The sequence below is a fragment of the Helianthus annuus genome, chromosome 8 (genome assembly GCF_002127325.2).
Source record: "Helianthus annuus cultivar XRQ/B chromosome 8, HanXRQr2.0-SUNRISE, whole genome shotgun sequence".
Lineage (NCBI taxonomy): Eukaryota > Viridiplantae > Streptophyta > Magnoliopsida > Asterales > Asteraceae > Helianthus > Helianthus annuus.
Genome location: NC_035440.2, coordinates 13,497,093 through 13,512,812, shown reverse-complemented (window position 1 = coordinate 13,512,812; position 15,720 = coordinate 13,497,093). Strand labels below are relative to the sequence as shown.

Genomic DNA, 15,720 nt, shown 5'->3' with positions numbered 1-15,720 from the left:
CAAACCGAGCCATATCGAGCGAGCTTTTTCCGAGCTAAATCCGAGCGAGCTTTGAGCAAGCTCCAAGCCGCGAGATTTTTGGACAGCCCTATTTATAAGATGATCTTCAATAAGGGTGGTTTTCACCGTTCTTGACCATGTGTTGGTGTTCTTACCGTTCCTCACCATTGGGTGTGGTTCGGTTTTGCAGCTCGTTCATATTAATGAACAACAAGAATGTCGATGTGGTTTTTTTTTTTGAACATCTATTTAGCTAGCAAAATTATTGAAAGTCTGATATAGTTTATAGGGGTATTGGATTTTAATAATCTCAAGTTTCACTAATTGGCCGGTAATAATCCCAACTTCAAAAATTGCCTACAACGGTCCCAACTTGTAAGATTTTGGCCACCAATGATCCTTGTCTAACTGGGTTATAACCTTGTTGGGCTGGTGACCTGCAACTTATTCCGGCGACCCGTTTTACCCCTGAAACCACCAAACGAGACCACCACCAATCATCTCCGACCTCCTGTACTCTTCCCCGCTTCTCAAAAGTTTAAAATTTCCACCATCTACGCAACTCCGGTGACCTGCAACTTATTCCGACGACCTTCTTTACCCTTGAAACCACCAAAGGAGACCATCATTTGTCATCTCCACCACTCAAAACTTCAAAAAACTAACTGGGTTATAACCCAGTTAGACAAGGATCATTGGTGACCAAAATCTTACAAGTTGGGACTGTTGTAGGCAATTTTTGAAGTTAGAATTATTACCGGCCAATCAGTGAAATTTAGGATTATTAAAATCCAATACCCCTAGTTTATATAAATCTTGAGCTATTAATTTTCTCTCTCACTACATGTTTACCTTTGATTTTGACGTGTGTGTGTTTTTTTAACGTTAAATTTGGATAATTGACCGTTCCAATGTTTTTGGAGGCCCTAAGCGAACTACAAGACCCTATTGAATTGGTATAAAGGAATTGAGATTGAGATTTGAGACATTGAATGACCGTAGCGATGATTTTTCCTAATCTTGGCCCTAAATTCGCTCAATCCGCAATCAGATTCACATTGGTTACTCAAAAGACGCCGCAACTAACGAAGATTGATGTGTTGTGTACTTGTGTGAGTGGACAATACAGACTCCTAGTGTAAATCCTAAATCTTGGGCCTAGAAACGCTGTTTAAATAGCAAAAAAAAAAAAAAAATAAGTCTAATATATGAAAGGAAATAAAATTGGAGGCCCTTGTTTCTTGGTGGCCCTAGGCCTTAGCCTAGATTGATAAGCCTTACGGGCCGGCCCTGCTGACAGACCATTGGAGTATCATCGTATCACCAGCGGAACCACCTGATTATATCCATATCCACTAGACAATAATATATATACACCAATCTGGGAGGAAACCCAACTTAATAAATTACAGCTCGATTATTTCTTATTTTGCTATCAATTATCAAAAAGTGTTTTTGGAAATAAAGTGCATTTATGTTTGACAACTTCTTCACATGCTTAAATGGTCCAGAAACCAACACAAATGTTAACGTGTAGATGTAGCCACACATTGCATTAAACTCCACCACCTATAGCCTCTAGCTACATCCTAATAATTCCTACAGGAATGTGAATTTTCCCATGGCTCATTCGATTCCCATTAGATCCACCCAAATGCAAACACTTTTTCACACCCCATACACACCTACATCCACATATAATTTTGTTTGATTCACAAAGTATTATGTGATGTTAGCATCTACAAAGTAAGCGTCGCACCGGACAACAAGCTGTCTATTAACCGGCCCATGACAAGTAGAGGATCATAGACGTCGGTCATAGCACCTAAAAATAGTTCTACCATACCCTAACTCATGTTAAAAGAGGGTTCATATTACATTATAAGATTAGTAATCATTACATGAAGAGCATAATTGTCGTAAACACATACCAAATCAGACAAATCCTATTGAACTTGTTTTTAGAGAAGCTAAACGAAGTTGGGTAATGAGAATCAAGATAAAGATTTTGATTCTCACTACCCAACTTCAAACCAGAATCACCAAGACTAACCTCACTTAACGTGACTTCTTGACATGCCTTTACCCCAAACGGGCCAAATCTCATTGGCATCAAACCAATTGGGAAACACAAGTTCGAGTTATTCCAAGCCCCAAATCGCCTTCCCATTTTAACATAAAACCCTTGAGTGAATTTGAGCTCTCCCGTAAGGTTGTTTCCATATACATATAACGAACTCAAATGGGGTAGCTCGGCCAATTTTGGTGTAAGATTTCCCGAGAGATTATTGCAATTAAGACCCAAAAATCTTAGCCTTTTCATCTGAGAAAAGGATTCCGGGACCCCACCCGTCAACCGTGTGCTTGAAAGATCCAAAACCTCGAGCCCTTGAAGATTTTTCCACTCAAAATTCATGAGATCCCCACCTATAGGGTTTCTTGACAAAACCAACTCTTGTAATGAACTCATTTCTTGTATTGACTTAGTCAACCCACCAGAAAAGTTGTTGTTACTAAGATCCAATAGTGTTAGATTCTTCAAATTGCTAATCTCACTTGGAATATTCCCTTCTAATTGGTTTTCACTCAAGTCAAGCTTCAAGAGAGAAGTCAACCCTCCAAAAGTCGAAGGTAATCTCCCATATAATGAGTTTCTACTCAAATCCATGATCAATAACTCACTTAAATAACCATAACTCTCTCCGATTTTGCCCGTCAACCGATTCCCCGATAAAACCAGTCTTTTTAAACGTCTCAAGTTACCAATGTTGTCCGGTAATCCACCAGATAATCCATTTTCGATTAGCACTAACGATTGAAGCCTTTCGAGTTGACCAAAAGTGGTTGGAATGGGTCCGGTAAGACCAAGGTTTGACCGGAACTCAAGAGACTCTAGAGTACCCGAAAACGCAGACCAGTTTCCAGAATGAAATGCATTCGGTGGGGAGGAAAAACAATCGAAAAATGCTAGTGATTTTAGGTACTTGAGTTGGAACAAATGGGGACTAAATCTAGCATCAGGAGCACACGTAAGGGAGTTATCATGGATGGAGCCAATGTTTAAGTCTGTCACGTACCAAAATCCATCAAAAATATCACAAGAAACACCCTGTAAAATAAAAGAATAAAGAGTAAAGGTCAGAATTTTGTCAAATAATTCTCAGTAACATATAATTGTCACATCATTTTCTCATACAAGATAAGTTTCTACTACAACTTCTGTGCATGAAAATTTAAATAACACATAAAACACACAACTTTTTGGTCACCTAATGGTTGATACCTAAAACGGAATTTTGTACAAACAATTTGCATGTAAGCAAGCTACACTGGAGCTCCGACAAGCCTGAAGAAACTCAACTCATTATTTATTGATTCATAATTTAATCATTATATATTTTTCTATTTGTATGCATATTTATTATTTATGCAACCGTAATTATTATTATTAGGGGAGTTAGAAAGAAAACCCACTTGAGGTAAGAAAACTCTAAAAAAACTAATGTAACAAACTTTTTTTTTTTTTTTTTTTTTGTAAAAAATAGGGCATGTAATATATATGTTTTTCAACATTTTGGGCCAAAAAATATAAAAAGGCGCCGAAAAGATTCTTTTAAGAAAAAAGTTGAATATTTGTATGTTATATTGTTTTTTGAGCATACGTAACATGTTACACAGAATTTTAAACTTTTATTTCAAAAAGCTACTCAGCGTTTTTTTGTTTGATTGTTTTGGCTCCAAACGTTCAAAAACATGTATATTACATGCCTAATTTTTTTAGAAAAAAAAAGTTTGTTACATAAAGTTTTTACAAAGGTTTCCTAAGTTTTTTTTCAACTTAGTTAGGTTTTTTCTCTATAATTTCCCACTATTATTATTATATAAATAAATGTATAGCATAACACATTTAGTTAAATTTTTATATTACCTATATATAATGATAGGTAGAGGATCCTGTAAAAAGTGTCCAAAGTGTGAGAAATGTATTATAACACTATATATAATACTAGATAACACCATATAAACACCGTATAACAATATGTAACACCATATAATACCATATAACGCTATGTTTGTCTGATAGCATGTCTCTGATAGATGTATAGTGTTATATATTGTTATATAGTGTTATATTGTATTATATGGTGTTACATAGTGTTACACGGTGTTTATATGGTGTTATATAGTGTTATAATACACTTCTCACACTTTAGGTCATTTTTATACTAACCTTACCCTATACTGGTATTTGTTATGTAATTTATAGAGTTAATTACACAAATGGGTCCTGTGGTTTATACCAAATTTCGCCTTTGGGTACTAACTTTATTTTTTAACAGGTTTAGGTTCTATGGTTTCAATTTTGTAACACCTTTTGGTACTAACACCAAAATTAGTTAATTAATGACTAAAATACCCTTGCATTTTTTTAAGTTTATCAATGTAACACATTTAGGCACTAACACCTAATTTTATTTAAGTTTAAATCAATTTTACAAAATCTATTTATTTTTTTTTATTTTCATCTTTTTATTATATCTCTTAATTAACATAAACTCTATTTATTTTTTTATTTTCATATTTTTATTAAATTTCTTATTTAACATAAAATCTATTTGTTACACCAGTATTTTTTTTAAATAGATTTTTTAAATAAAATCTACTAGCTATATAGTTTTATGTAAATTAAATTTCTTACTCGTTTTAAATAATGTAAACCTTACTCGTTTTCAATTTTGGATTGAAATGATTGATAACAATAAATATCTTTCATGTAAAAAAATTTAAGCCTTTTTTAACTCGTTTTTTTTTTCATTTATATTTTACTATTTTAGAAAAATATTTAATTTACATAAAACTATATAGCTAAGTATTTTAGATAACACTATATAGCTAGGTATTTTAGTTAAAACAAAAAAAATTAAGCCTTTTTTAACTTGTTTTTTTTTTTGTAAAAAAGATATTTAATTTACATAAAACTATATAGCTAGTAGATTTTACTGGTGCAACTAGTAGATTTTATGTAAATTAAATATCTTTTTAAAATAGTAAAATGTAAATGAACAAAAAAACAAGTTAAAAATGGCTTAATTTTTTTTACATGAAAGATATTTATTATTATAATTATTATTATCAATCATATATATCCAAAATTGAAAACGAGTAAGGTTTACATTATTTAAAACTATTAAGAAATTTAATTTACATAAAACTATATAGCTAGTAGATTTTATTTAAAAAATCTATTTAAAAAAATACTGGTGTAACAAGTAGATTTTATGTTAAATAAGAAATTTAATAAAAATATAAAAATAAGAAAATAAAAACACTTTATGTTAATTAAGAGATATAATAAAAAGATGAAAATAAAGAAATAAATAGATTTTGTAAAATTGATTTAAACTTAAATAAAATTAGGTGTTAGTACCCAAATGTGTTACATTGATAAACTTAAAAAAATGCAAGGGTATTGTTACATAAAGTTTTTACAAAGGTTTCCTAAGTTTTTTTCAACTTAGTTAGGTTTTTTCTCTATAATTTCCCACTATTATTATTATTATATAAATAAATGTATAGCATAACACATTTAGTTAAATTTTTATATTACCTATATATAATGATAGGTAGAGGATCCTGTAAAAAGTGTCCAAAGTGTGAGAAATGTATTATAACACTATATATAATACTAGATAACACCATATAAACACCGTATAACAATATGTAACACCATATAATACCATATAACGCTATGTTTGTCTGATAGCATGTCTCTGATAGATGTATAGTGTTATATATTGTTATATAGTGTTATATTGTATTATATGGTGTTACATAGTGTTACACGGTGTTTATATGGTGTTATATAGTGTTATAATACACTTCTCACACTTTAGGTCATTTTTATACTAACCTTACCCTATACTGGTATTTGTTATGTAATTTATAGAGTTAATTACACAAATGGGTCCTGTGGTTTATACCAAATTTCGCCTTTGGGTACTAACTTTATTTTTTAACAGGTTTAGGTTCTATGGTTTCAATTTTGTAACACCTTTTGGTACTAACACCAAAATTAGTTAATTAATGACTAAAATACCCTTGCATTTTTTTAAGTTTATCAATGTAACACATTTAGGCACTAACACCTAATTTTATTTAAGTTTAAATCAATTTTACAAAATCTATTTATTTTTTTTATTTTCATCTTTTTATTATATCTCTTAATTAACATAAACTCTATTTATTTTTTTATTTTCATATTTTTATTAAATTTCTTATTTAACATAAAATCTATTTGTTACACCAGTATTTTTTTTAAATAGATTTTTTAAATAAAATCTACTAGCTATATAGTTTTATGTAAATTAAATTTCTTACTCGTTTTAAATAATGTAAACCTTACTCGTTTTCAATTTTGGATTGAAATGATTGATAACAATAAATATCTTTCATGTAAAAAAATTTAAGCCTTTTTTAACTCGTTTTTTTTTTCATTTATATTTTACTATTTTAGAAAAATATTTAATTTACATAAAACTATATAGCTAGGTATTTTAGATAACACTATATAGCTAGGTATTTTAGTTAAAACAAAAAAAATTTAAGCCTTTTTTAACTTGTTTTTTTTTTTTGTAAAAAAGATATTTAATTTACATAAAACTATATAAATGAAAAAAAAAAACGAGTTAAAAAAGGCTTAAATTTTTTTACATGAAAGATATTTATTGTTATCAATCATTTCAATCCAAAATTGAAAACGAGTAAGGTTTACATTATTTAAAACGAGTAAGAAATTTAATTTACATAAAACTATATAGCTAGTAGATTTTATTTAAAAAATCTATTTAAAAAAATACTGGTGTAACAAATAGATTTTATGTTAAATAAGAAATTTAATAAAAATATGAAAATAAAAAAATAAATAGAGTTTATGTTAATTAAGAGATATAATAAAAAGATGAAAATAAAAAAAATAAATAGATTTTGTAAAATTGATTTAAACTTAAATAAAATTAGGTGTTAGTACCCAAATGTGTTACATTGATAAACTTAAAAAAATGCAAGGGTATTTTAGTCATTAATTAACTAATTTTGGTGTTAGTACCCAAAGGTGTTACAAAATTGAAACCATAGAACCTAAATCTGTTAAAAAATAAAGTTAGTACCTAAAGGCGAAATTAGGTATAAACCACAGGACCCATTTGTGTAATTAACTCTAATTTATATTATGTTAAAAATATATGTAAACAATAATATATTTAATTATGTGTATAATAGTAGGCTTGTTTGGACTTTCACCTCGAGCCAATCACTCTAGCTAGATATATAAAGCTTAACCTAAGCTTATAAACTAATTATATTTGAGTTTTTAGCAAGCTAATTTTAAATAAATTGTAAACGGACAGGTTAGTTTATGTAAATATTAAAGACATCTTAAACACATTTTACTATTGAGTAACAAAGTCAAGATAGCGGTTGAAAGTTCAAAATTTTCAAAGACTTCTAGTGTTTAGAACTCTATTTCTACCATATATGTTTATTCATAACAACAACATTTTTATTACTCATTAAGATGGGTAAATGATGTCTATAAAGTCAAAGTGGAGCATAAAAACTAAAAAAAGTCAAACATGAGAGTACCTGAATTGGAGTCCAGCCACAAGGATCCGGATAAAGATCCGACCCATTCCACCCTGCACCCACAAACCCTTGAATAGCAGAGTACAGAGCATCTTGCTCTGTTTTCACCATTGGAGCTCCACCTTCCACACCTTCATATTCACCTTCTTCTCCATTAACACACATTCCAATCAAACTCAACATCACAATCACAACAACCCCATTTGCACTAATCATACCCATTCAGCAATTTTCTTTCTATTCACCCAAAAACAGGGGATTCTATTCTGAACAGAACAGAAGTTAGAAGAACAAAACAAAACTAAACTAAAACTAGAACAATCTAACTGTTTTTAACTCTTATCAATGATTGAAAACAATAACCAATTGCAAGATTCCCAACAAATTCAAGTAAACAAATGAAACCAAATTCTTGAAAACCGAAAAACAGAGCACATGAAACAACAATGATTGAAGAACAAATCCACAAAATGGCGTTGATGAGATCACATAAACTAAACTACCCACTAAAATTAGCTCAAAACAAAGTATGAATTCGATTTGAAACAGAATAATTGGTGAAGTTATGAACGTGTAATGAAGGATCAAGTGTCAGCTCTGTTTTTTGTATAATTCAAAGCAAAGATAGAGAAGTAAGAGGGAAATTTGTAGTGTTTCAGGAGGGGGGGGGGGGGGTGATCGTACATTAAACAAGATCTAACAGCTAAAAGTTTAATTATTCACATTTTTCAATGCTATTGTTCAATAAATGTTGGAGATATTATGGATTGCGACTTTGCTAGATAGAGATAGATGGAGCCGATAAAGAAAGATCAGTGTACAAATTTGTATTGCATGAGTGCAAGTTAGGATGAGGAGTAAGTAGTAATCTGTGTTCAGAGATTATTGGTCTGGAGAAACGTGCATACACATTGCTGAAGGTGGTGGCTCTGGTATTAAAGAGATGTAGCCTCCTTTTAACCATAGCGACTGAAGGGTCTATTATTATTAATTTTTTTTTTAAACGGTAAATTTGAATCACTAACGCATCAATGGAGTATTATCGTGTCAGCGGCGAAACCACCCGATCATATCCATCTTCATTAGACATAATGCTTATACATCAATTCAGGGGTGTCGCCGTGTCGGGCTGATGAGTTGTTGGTTATGAATTGACGGGCTGAAATGTGTATTCTGAATCTAACCTATGTTATTATTCGTGTCAAGGATTAAAAATAAACCGGCAACTATATATATTTGGTTCAATCGGAACACAATCCATTTAACCTATTTTTTAAGTGAGTCATAAATGTTGCCGAGTTATAATCAGGTTGTTGGGTTGTAACATGAGTAGTTTTTTTTTTTTTCTGGAAAATTTATTGAAATTAAAAGTTTTATCTTCGGAGAAATGAATTATAAAGGTCTTTTTTTAATACTTGAACAGATTAACGGGTCAACTTGTTTTTATGTTGGTCAACCCAAATCCGACCCATTTAAGATACATGTCATGTTAACTAACCCAAAACCTATTTTTATTCATGCCGGGTTCGATTTAGGTTTCGAGTCATGATAGGAATTGTCACCTCTGATATACATACACATACATATACAAGCAACTTCAAAGAGAGAACTATGAGGATAACTTTAATAGTTAAGATCTATTGTTTAGTGTAATGCATCATCTTTTTTTCTTAATAATGAAAAAAAGACTTTTTTTTTTAAGACAAGGATTATTTGATTTCGAAGTAACACATAAGAAACTTTCATGTTAAGGAATAAATCAAAGAAAAACTAGTTAAATGGTCATTATCAATACGATTTATCACATATAACATAGTTAAAGTTGGTACCACGAAAATAACGAAAAGTAAATAATTAATGTGAGCTGTCTTAAAATAACAATAAGTAAATATTATTCCTTTGAAAAAAAATCAATTATTTGACTTAAAAAAAAAAAAAAAGAAAAACAGAATTTGAAAGTCTATTTATTACAAGTAAACAAGTGGGGTTCATTTGAACTTGATCGGGTTGACGGGTTAACCCGTTTAACCCATTTATATTATATTTTAGTTTTTTACAATTTGTTTTGTGTCATAAATTAATTTGAATGTTTCTTTTATATCATAATTATAACTTAAAAAGAGAAATTGATATAAGGTTACAATTTGTTTTGGCTCATTTTCGGGTTCATATGTATGACACAATTTATGGGTTTGGGTCATGTTCGGGTTCGTCTAAAATTTCGGGTTTGGGTCGGGTTAAACCCACCAACCTGCGAGCACGACCCGTTTAGCACCCCTATACCACCACATATATGTAGTATGGAGTGTGTTGATTTTCTCATGATTCTTCTCCTATACATGTATATACACATATATTTACACACACTAATAAACATGTTGATACACATCCAATTTTGAATAGAGACAACAATGGTGGAGGGTAGCTTAATATATAATCGGAATTGTTTCTAAATATATGGAAGAGTTTCTAAATTTGGGTTATTGATATATGATTAACGATAACCGAACCGATATTTCGGTTATTCGTTAGGTTCTGTTACTAGTTCGGTTCGGTTATTCCAATTAATTTTATTATGGATTGGCTAATTTAGTTTTATGCCCACCCCTACCATTATTTATAAACTAAGGGGCTATTTGTTTATCTTTTAATGGGTTTCTTAATGGTTGAGACATCCTACTAATTCAGTACTTAATGGTTCAGACTGTTTGGTTCATTAGCAAATGTCTGAATGGTTCAGACATTTGCATCTGAATGGTTAAGCATTATACTGAGTCTGAATGGTTAAGACCTCTAATCTGAATTGGTTAGACATTTGTCTCTAAACGGTTAAGCATTATACTGTCTCTTAATGGTTCAGATCTTTTACTGGTTCAGCACTTAATGGTTCAGATCTCTTACTGATTTAGCACTTAACCATTTAAAAGTTGTCAAACGCCCCTAACACCAATCTAAAGTCACCTCTTTTAATTGTTGTTATTTAAGTATTTAAAGATAACATAAAAGAAATTGTAAACAAAAACTCGTTTAAAAGTTCGTATTTATTACCAACCAAAAAAGTATTCATTTATAAACTAGGATTTAAATGTAACTTTAAGTACCGGTAAAAGTAGGTTTGGTTATAAACGTTCTATTCTTCAATATAAACTAAAAACTTTAAAATTTTAAAAAACTAGGGTTAACACCCGCCCGCGTTGCGGCGCGGGTACATCATAAACATGAAATGAATTAGTCCAAACGTTATATGATGCATTAACCGTATGAAAATACATATTTCGACGTATCCATTTGAATTCAGTGTAACCTGTATAAGCATTGTGCTTGGATTAAACGTAAAGTAAATGGAATTCATATCGAACAATCATAACGTATTATATGTGACTCAACTCATACATAGAAAACGTAACGGGTATGAAGGAAAATATGCACATGTAATCGAAATAGATTAATTAGAGCTTTCGGAAAAAGGGGAGAAAAAGAAACCATAATTTGACTCAACTCGGTTCGAAAAAAAACTTTACGAAACATACATAAAATAAACACGAAAACATATTATATTTGACCTGAATAATTTCTCAAAAAAGTTTACGTCGAAACGTAGAACAACTTACCAAAACGTACATAAAAATATGCACTTAAAAATTGTTTATTTAAACGAAAACGTATTATATTTTACCTAACTCGTCTATAAAAAAAGTTTACGTCGGAATGTAGAACAAATCATATTTATACATACTCGTACATAAATATGCACGTAAAAAAAAATAGTTTTTAAGTAAAGGAAATATAGGGGTAAACCGAAACAAAATATTAGTAAAAAAATTAATAGGTTAAAAACGTTCGTAAAACCGTGCCAAGTAGCACCAATGCCACAACGACATCGACTCTCAACATCGTAAAAATAAAATAGATAAAACGGTAAAAATTAAACTGAACGAAAAGGAGACTACAATCGTTGAACCACGTACACCCGTTACAGTGTCTTGATGCGAAGAAATTAACCAGAAACGTAAAACATACAAAATAATAACTTAGTCGATCTAGGACCCGCCCATTGCGGGGAAGTTTTCAAAAGGAAAAAAATGGACGCGTTGCGACGGGTCTGTCAAATATGAAAAAATAGAGCAAAAACGTTGAACTTCACATGCACCCTATGACATGTTAACTCACAAAATTTAGAACGAAACGTAAAACGAAAAACTTGCGAAAGATAATAATAAAGTGTTGTGTTAAATTACAAAAGATGAAAAACTTTGAGTTAAAAGTGAAAATTCAAATGGATTAAAATGTAAAAGAAAAAACTTTAAGGTTGAAAGTGAAAAATCAAGTTTTTTTTTTTCAAATGGGTTAAAATGTAAAAGAAAAAAGTTGAAGGTTGAAAGTGAAAAATCAATTTTTTTTTGAAACACTCCCTAAGCATGGAGTACAAGTCTTAATGCACTAAAAAGTTGCTAATTAATATATGGAACTAGAATTACAACCCGCCGCAATGCGGCGGGAATTCTTTAGTTATAACTAAGTTGATTTAGGACGCGCACGTTATGTTAAACCTGTCAAACGGGAAAAAATAGACAATGTAAAAACGTTCATCCACACACACGCACGTTGCGTCGCGTTAACTCGCAAAATTACGAAATGTAAAAACGTTAAACCAAAGACGCACGTTGCGATGTGTTAAGTCACAAAATTTAGAACGAAACATAAACAGAAAAATTTGCAGAAAATGAAAACTATAAGGGACCAAAGTTGAAAGCAAAATGCAAAAGATAAAAAGTTTTGTGTTAAAAGTAAAAAAACAAATAGTTTTTGGTTAAAAGTAATTTATGAAATACTTTTGGGTGAAAAGTAAAAAAATCATTTTTTTTTTTTTGTAAAAAACCCCCAAAGCCAAGATTACAACATATAAGTAAAAAATCACAGTGGTTAAATCGCAAAAGATGGAAACTTTTGAATTAGATGTGAAAAATCAAAATAATCAAAGGGGTTAAATTGTATAAGATCGAAACTTTTGAATTAGAAGTGAAAAATCAAATTAATTAAAGGAGCTAAATTACCAAAGATTAAAACTTTAAACGCAAATGGTTAAAGATTAAAACTTTAAACGCAAATGGTTAAAGATTAAAACTTTAGGATTAAAAAGGAAACAAATATTACCAAAGATTAAAACTTTAAACTCAAATTGTCAAAGATTAAAACTTTAGGGTTAAAAAGGAAACAAATATTAAAACTTTAAACTTAACTTGACAAAGATTGAAACTTTGGGGTTAAAAAGGAAAAATCCAATTTTTTTTTGAAAAACTCCCAAAGCTAATAGTACAAATACCATATGCATAAACCAGTTGGTTATTAATAAGGTTTTAATTTTAATAATGTATATATCTTTATGGGTAAGAAATCTTATTTGTTATATAAACCAGAAATCAGTTGCCTACTTGCCCATACAATTGATGTGGTACAAATCTTATACCTTGCAACGGTTTAAGTTCATAACAATCGACCCTTCTTAGATCTTAAGGGCCAACGTCCTCATTTGTCACGACTAACTCTTTCCAGGCCACCACTCCAAGCCTCGTTGGTCACGGCTGGCTCTCTCCAGCAGTGGCAGAGCTAGCCCATTAACTTAAGAGTATCCAAAAAGAATAATTACCGTGCAATCATACTATAATAATAAAACACAACAATAAATAAAGTAAAACAAATATCTAATAGATTTGTCATCTTCTTGTTTTCATAGCTTGAAATCGTTCCATCACTTTGTCGTCTTTTACTTTATCAAAAGTTTTTTTTCGACCGCACAAAACATAGCATTGTTCAAATATTCCAACCCATTCGAGATTGTTTCTTAGATTGTGAATTTCATCTTCAATTCAAGGAATCAACCTTCAACTTCAAAGAATTCAAGTACCTAGTTTAACAAGAAAACTTAAAAACTATAACTTTTTTTGTAAACTTTAACTTATCTACACACTAAACCCTAATATATCTACAAACAACAATACTCAAAGAATTCCAAGTACCTAGTTTAACAAGAAAACTTAAAAACTATAACTTTTTTTTGTAAAATTTAACTTATCTAAACACTAAACCCTAACATATCTACAAACAACAATACTACGTAAATAATAACAACAAACAAAAAATCAAAGGACAAGAAACAGTCACCAAATGCACAGGTCAACCACCAGTCAACAGAGCAGTAGCAAGGACGTCGAGCAGCAGCAGGGACGCTGGGACGATCGCAATTCGCTATGACGTTTTGTTTCCAATTTTGCCCCCCATACACAAAAGGATATTTTATTGTTTTAGGGCTTGGGCTAAGTTTATCAATTGGGTCTCTTTCAAATAAATTATTCTTAAATTGGGTTAACTCTATCGTTTGGGCTTAATTATTATACAAGTTTTGGTGTTTTAAAAGGTTTGTGCTTATAAAATTTAGAATTTTAATAGATTAAAGCATCCTAGTTTTTAGAGATATCCTCATATTTGTTTAGTGGTATCCTCTATACGAAAATCGAAAAAAAATTACGCTACAAAGACGGGGTTGAGCCGTAGCCCGTGTCACACCTCATTATTCTATACCTCCGCCCCTGCTCTACAGACCACCACTTCGAGTCTGGCTCGGACACCAATGTTACATACAAAACAAGAGAAATCCCACGCCATTTGTGATTTATTTCCTTAATCTCATGCCTTTTGAGATAAACAAGGTTGATATAAATGGTCATTTCGGTGATTTTTTTCATGGTAAATTTATACCAACTATAAGATAGGAATTCTATAAGTTTACTAAAAGAAGTGTCAACCATTTTTTTACATTATCTTTTTGTAGAATAACTTAGGAAGCATGTTAGGAAGATATAGATTTTATTAGAAATGGTTAATGGGACCATGAATAGCAAAAAGAATATGAAGAATTTACAAGTTTTCAGAATATGTTTAAGCAGAATTGGAATAACCACCTCAACACATGAATGAAGGGGCCACTGTTCATTAGCTGTGTGTTTCTAGGGTGTGTTTGTGTGTACATGAAGATGATGCATGGAAGACTGGAAGACAATGGAAGGAGTTGTGTCACTTTCTGGCTGTAGGATAGTCAAGTGCTTTCTGAAGTTGATAAGAAAAGGCATAAATCATTAACTGCATTTTAACAACAATATATATGTAATTAATTTATGAAAAAATAATATTTTTTTTTTATAGAGTATTGATAGTGATATTCAACAGGTTCAACTGTTTTTTAGTGAATATTATGGTTTTTATTTTTTCATACATATTTAGTGTTCTTTCCTCACGACAAGTTTAGAGATCTTCCAACCAAATTGATCCATATCATATAATAGTTGTTCTAATTTAACAATGTTTGGAGATCATTAAACTTGGCTAACTTCTCAAACCCTCATCTGTAGAACCAACACGCTGTAGGTGTCATGACTATGTAACATACCCTCATCTCATCTGTAGAACCAACACGCTGTAGTCTATGTTTAAAATCAGTGGCGGAGGTAATGTACAAGCAGGGTATGCTACTCCTCAGTCCTCAGCTCTATCTACGTAATGTAATTTTTTTTTTGTTTTATATAAAGGATACTTCTGGTAAAAAATAGGGATACCCATACCCCTAAATTTTTTTGCTAGATCTGTCACTATTTGAGATATACTTGTAATCATTGTGACACTATTAGACTAGTTATGATATTCTACTAGAGAAGATGGTAAGTCATATGTGATACATATACGGACGCTTGTAACTCTAATCAACAAAACAGTTATTAATATACAATACATACTCCTGGTTTAGTTCTGACTATATACATTTGTTATTAAATTCCTTTATGTTGATTTGTAACCGTAAAACTAATTATATTATAACAATTCCTATATCATTAATTGAAAAAAGGTAGAAGTTTAATTCTTTTACAAGTACATTGAGTTATTAACCTTTTTTTAACGGTAAGGAACGACGTGCCAACCATCATGACACCGGGCGTTGTGGCCAAGGTCGACTACTCGACCGCCGCCAGCCCCCTGGCTCTCCCGGATGCGCAGAAACCCGACCTCCACCTACACAGTGGAATAGGG

The 15,720-nt window shown here is 30.9% G+C and overlaps 1 protein-coding gene across 1 annotated transcript; it reads right to left on the bottom strand.

Moving 5' to 3' along the window:
* Positions 1–1,855: 1,855 nt before the first annotated feature.
* Positions 1,856–8,552, bottom strand: LOC110872123 (piriformospora indica-insensitive protein 2). The gene is made up of 2 exons (XM_022120899.2): positions 7,642–8,552; positions 1,856–3,109 (listed from the first exon to the last, which is right to left on the bottom strand). The coding sequence occupies exons 1-2, from the start codon at positions 7,861–7,863 to the stop codon at positions 1,898–1,900; spliced, it is 1,434 nt and encodes a 477-aa protein (XP_021976591.1). The 5' UTR covers positions 7,864–8,552; the 3' UTR covers positions 1,856–1,897.
* Between the last annotated feature and the right edge of the window lie 7,168 nt (positions 8,553–15,720).

Bases quoted from the DNA above. Each gene is read 5' to 3' on its own strand.
- LOC110872123 (XM_022120899.2), bottom strand. From the start codon at position 7,863: ATGGGTATGATTAGTGCAAATGGGGTTGTTGTGATTGTGATGTTGAGT. The intron at 3,110-7,641 runs GTACTCTCATGT...TTTATTTTACAG, and splicing joins GTGGCTGGACTCCAATTCAG to GGTGTTTCTTGTGATATTTT.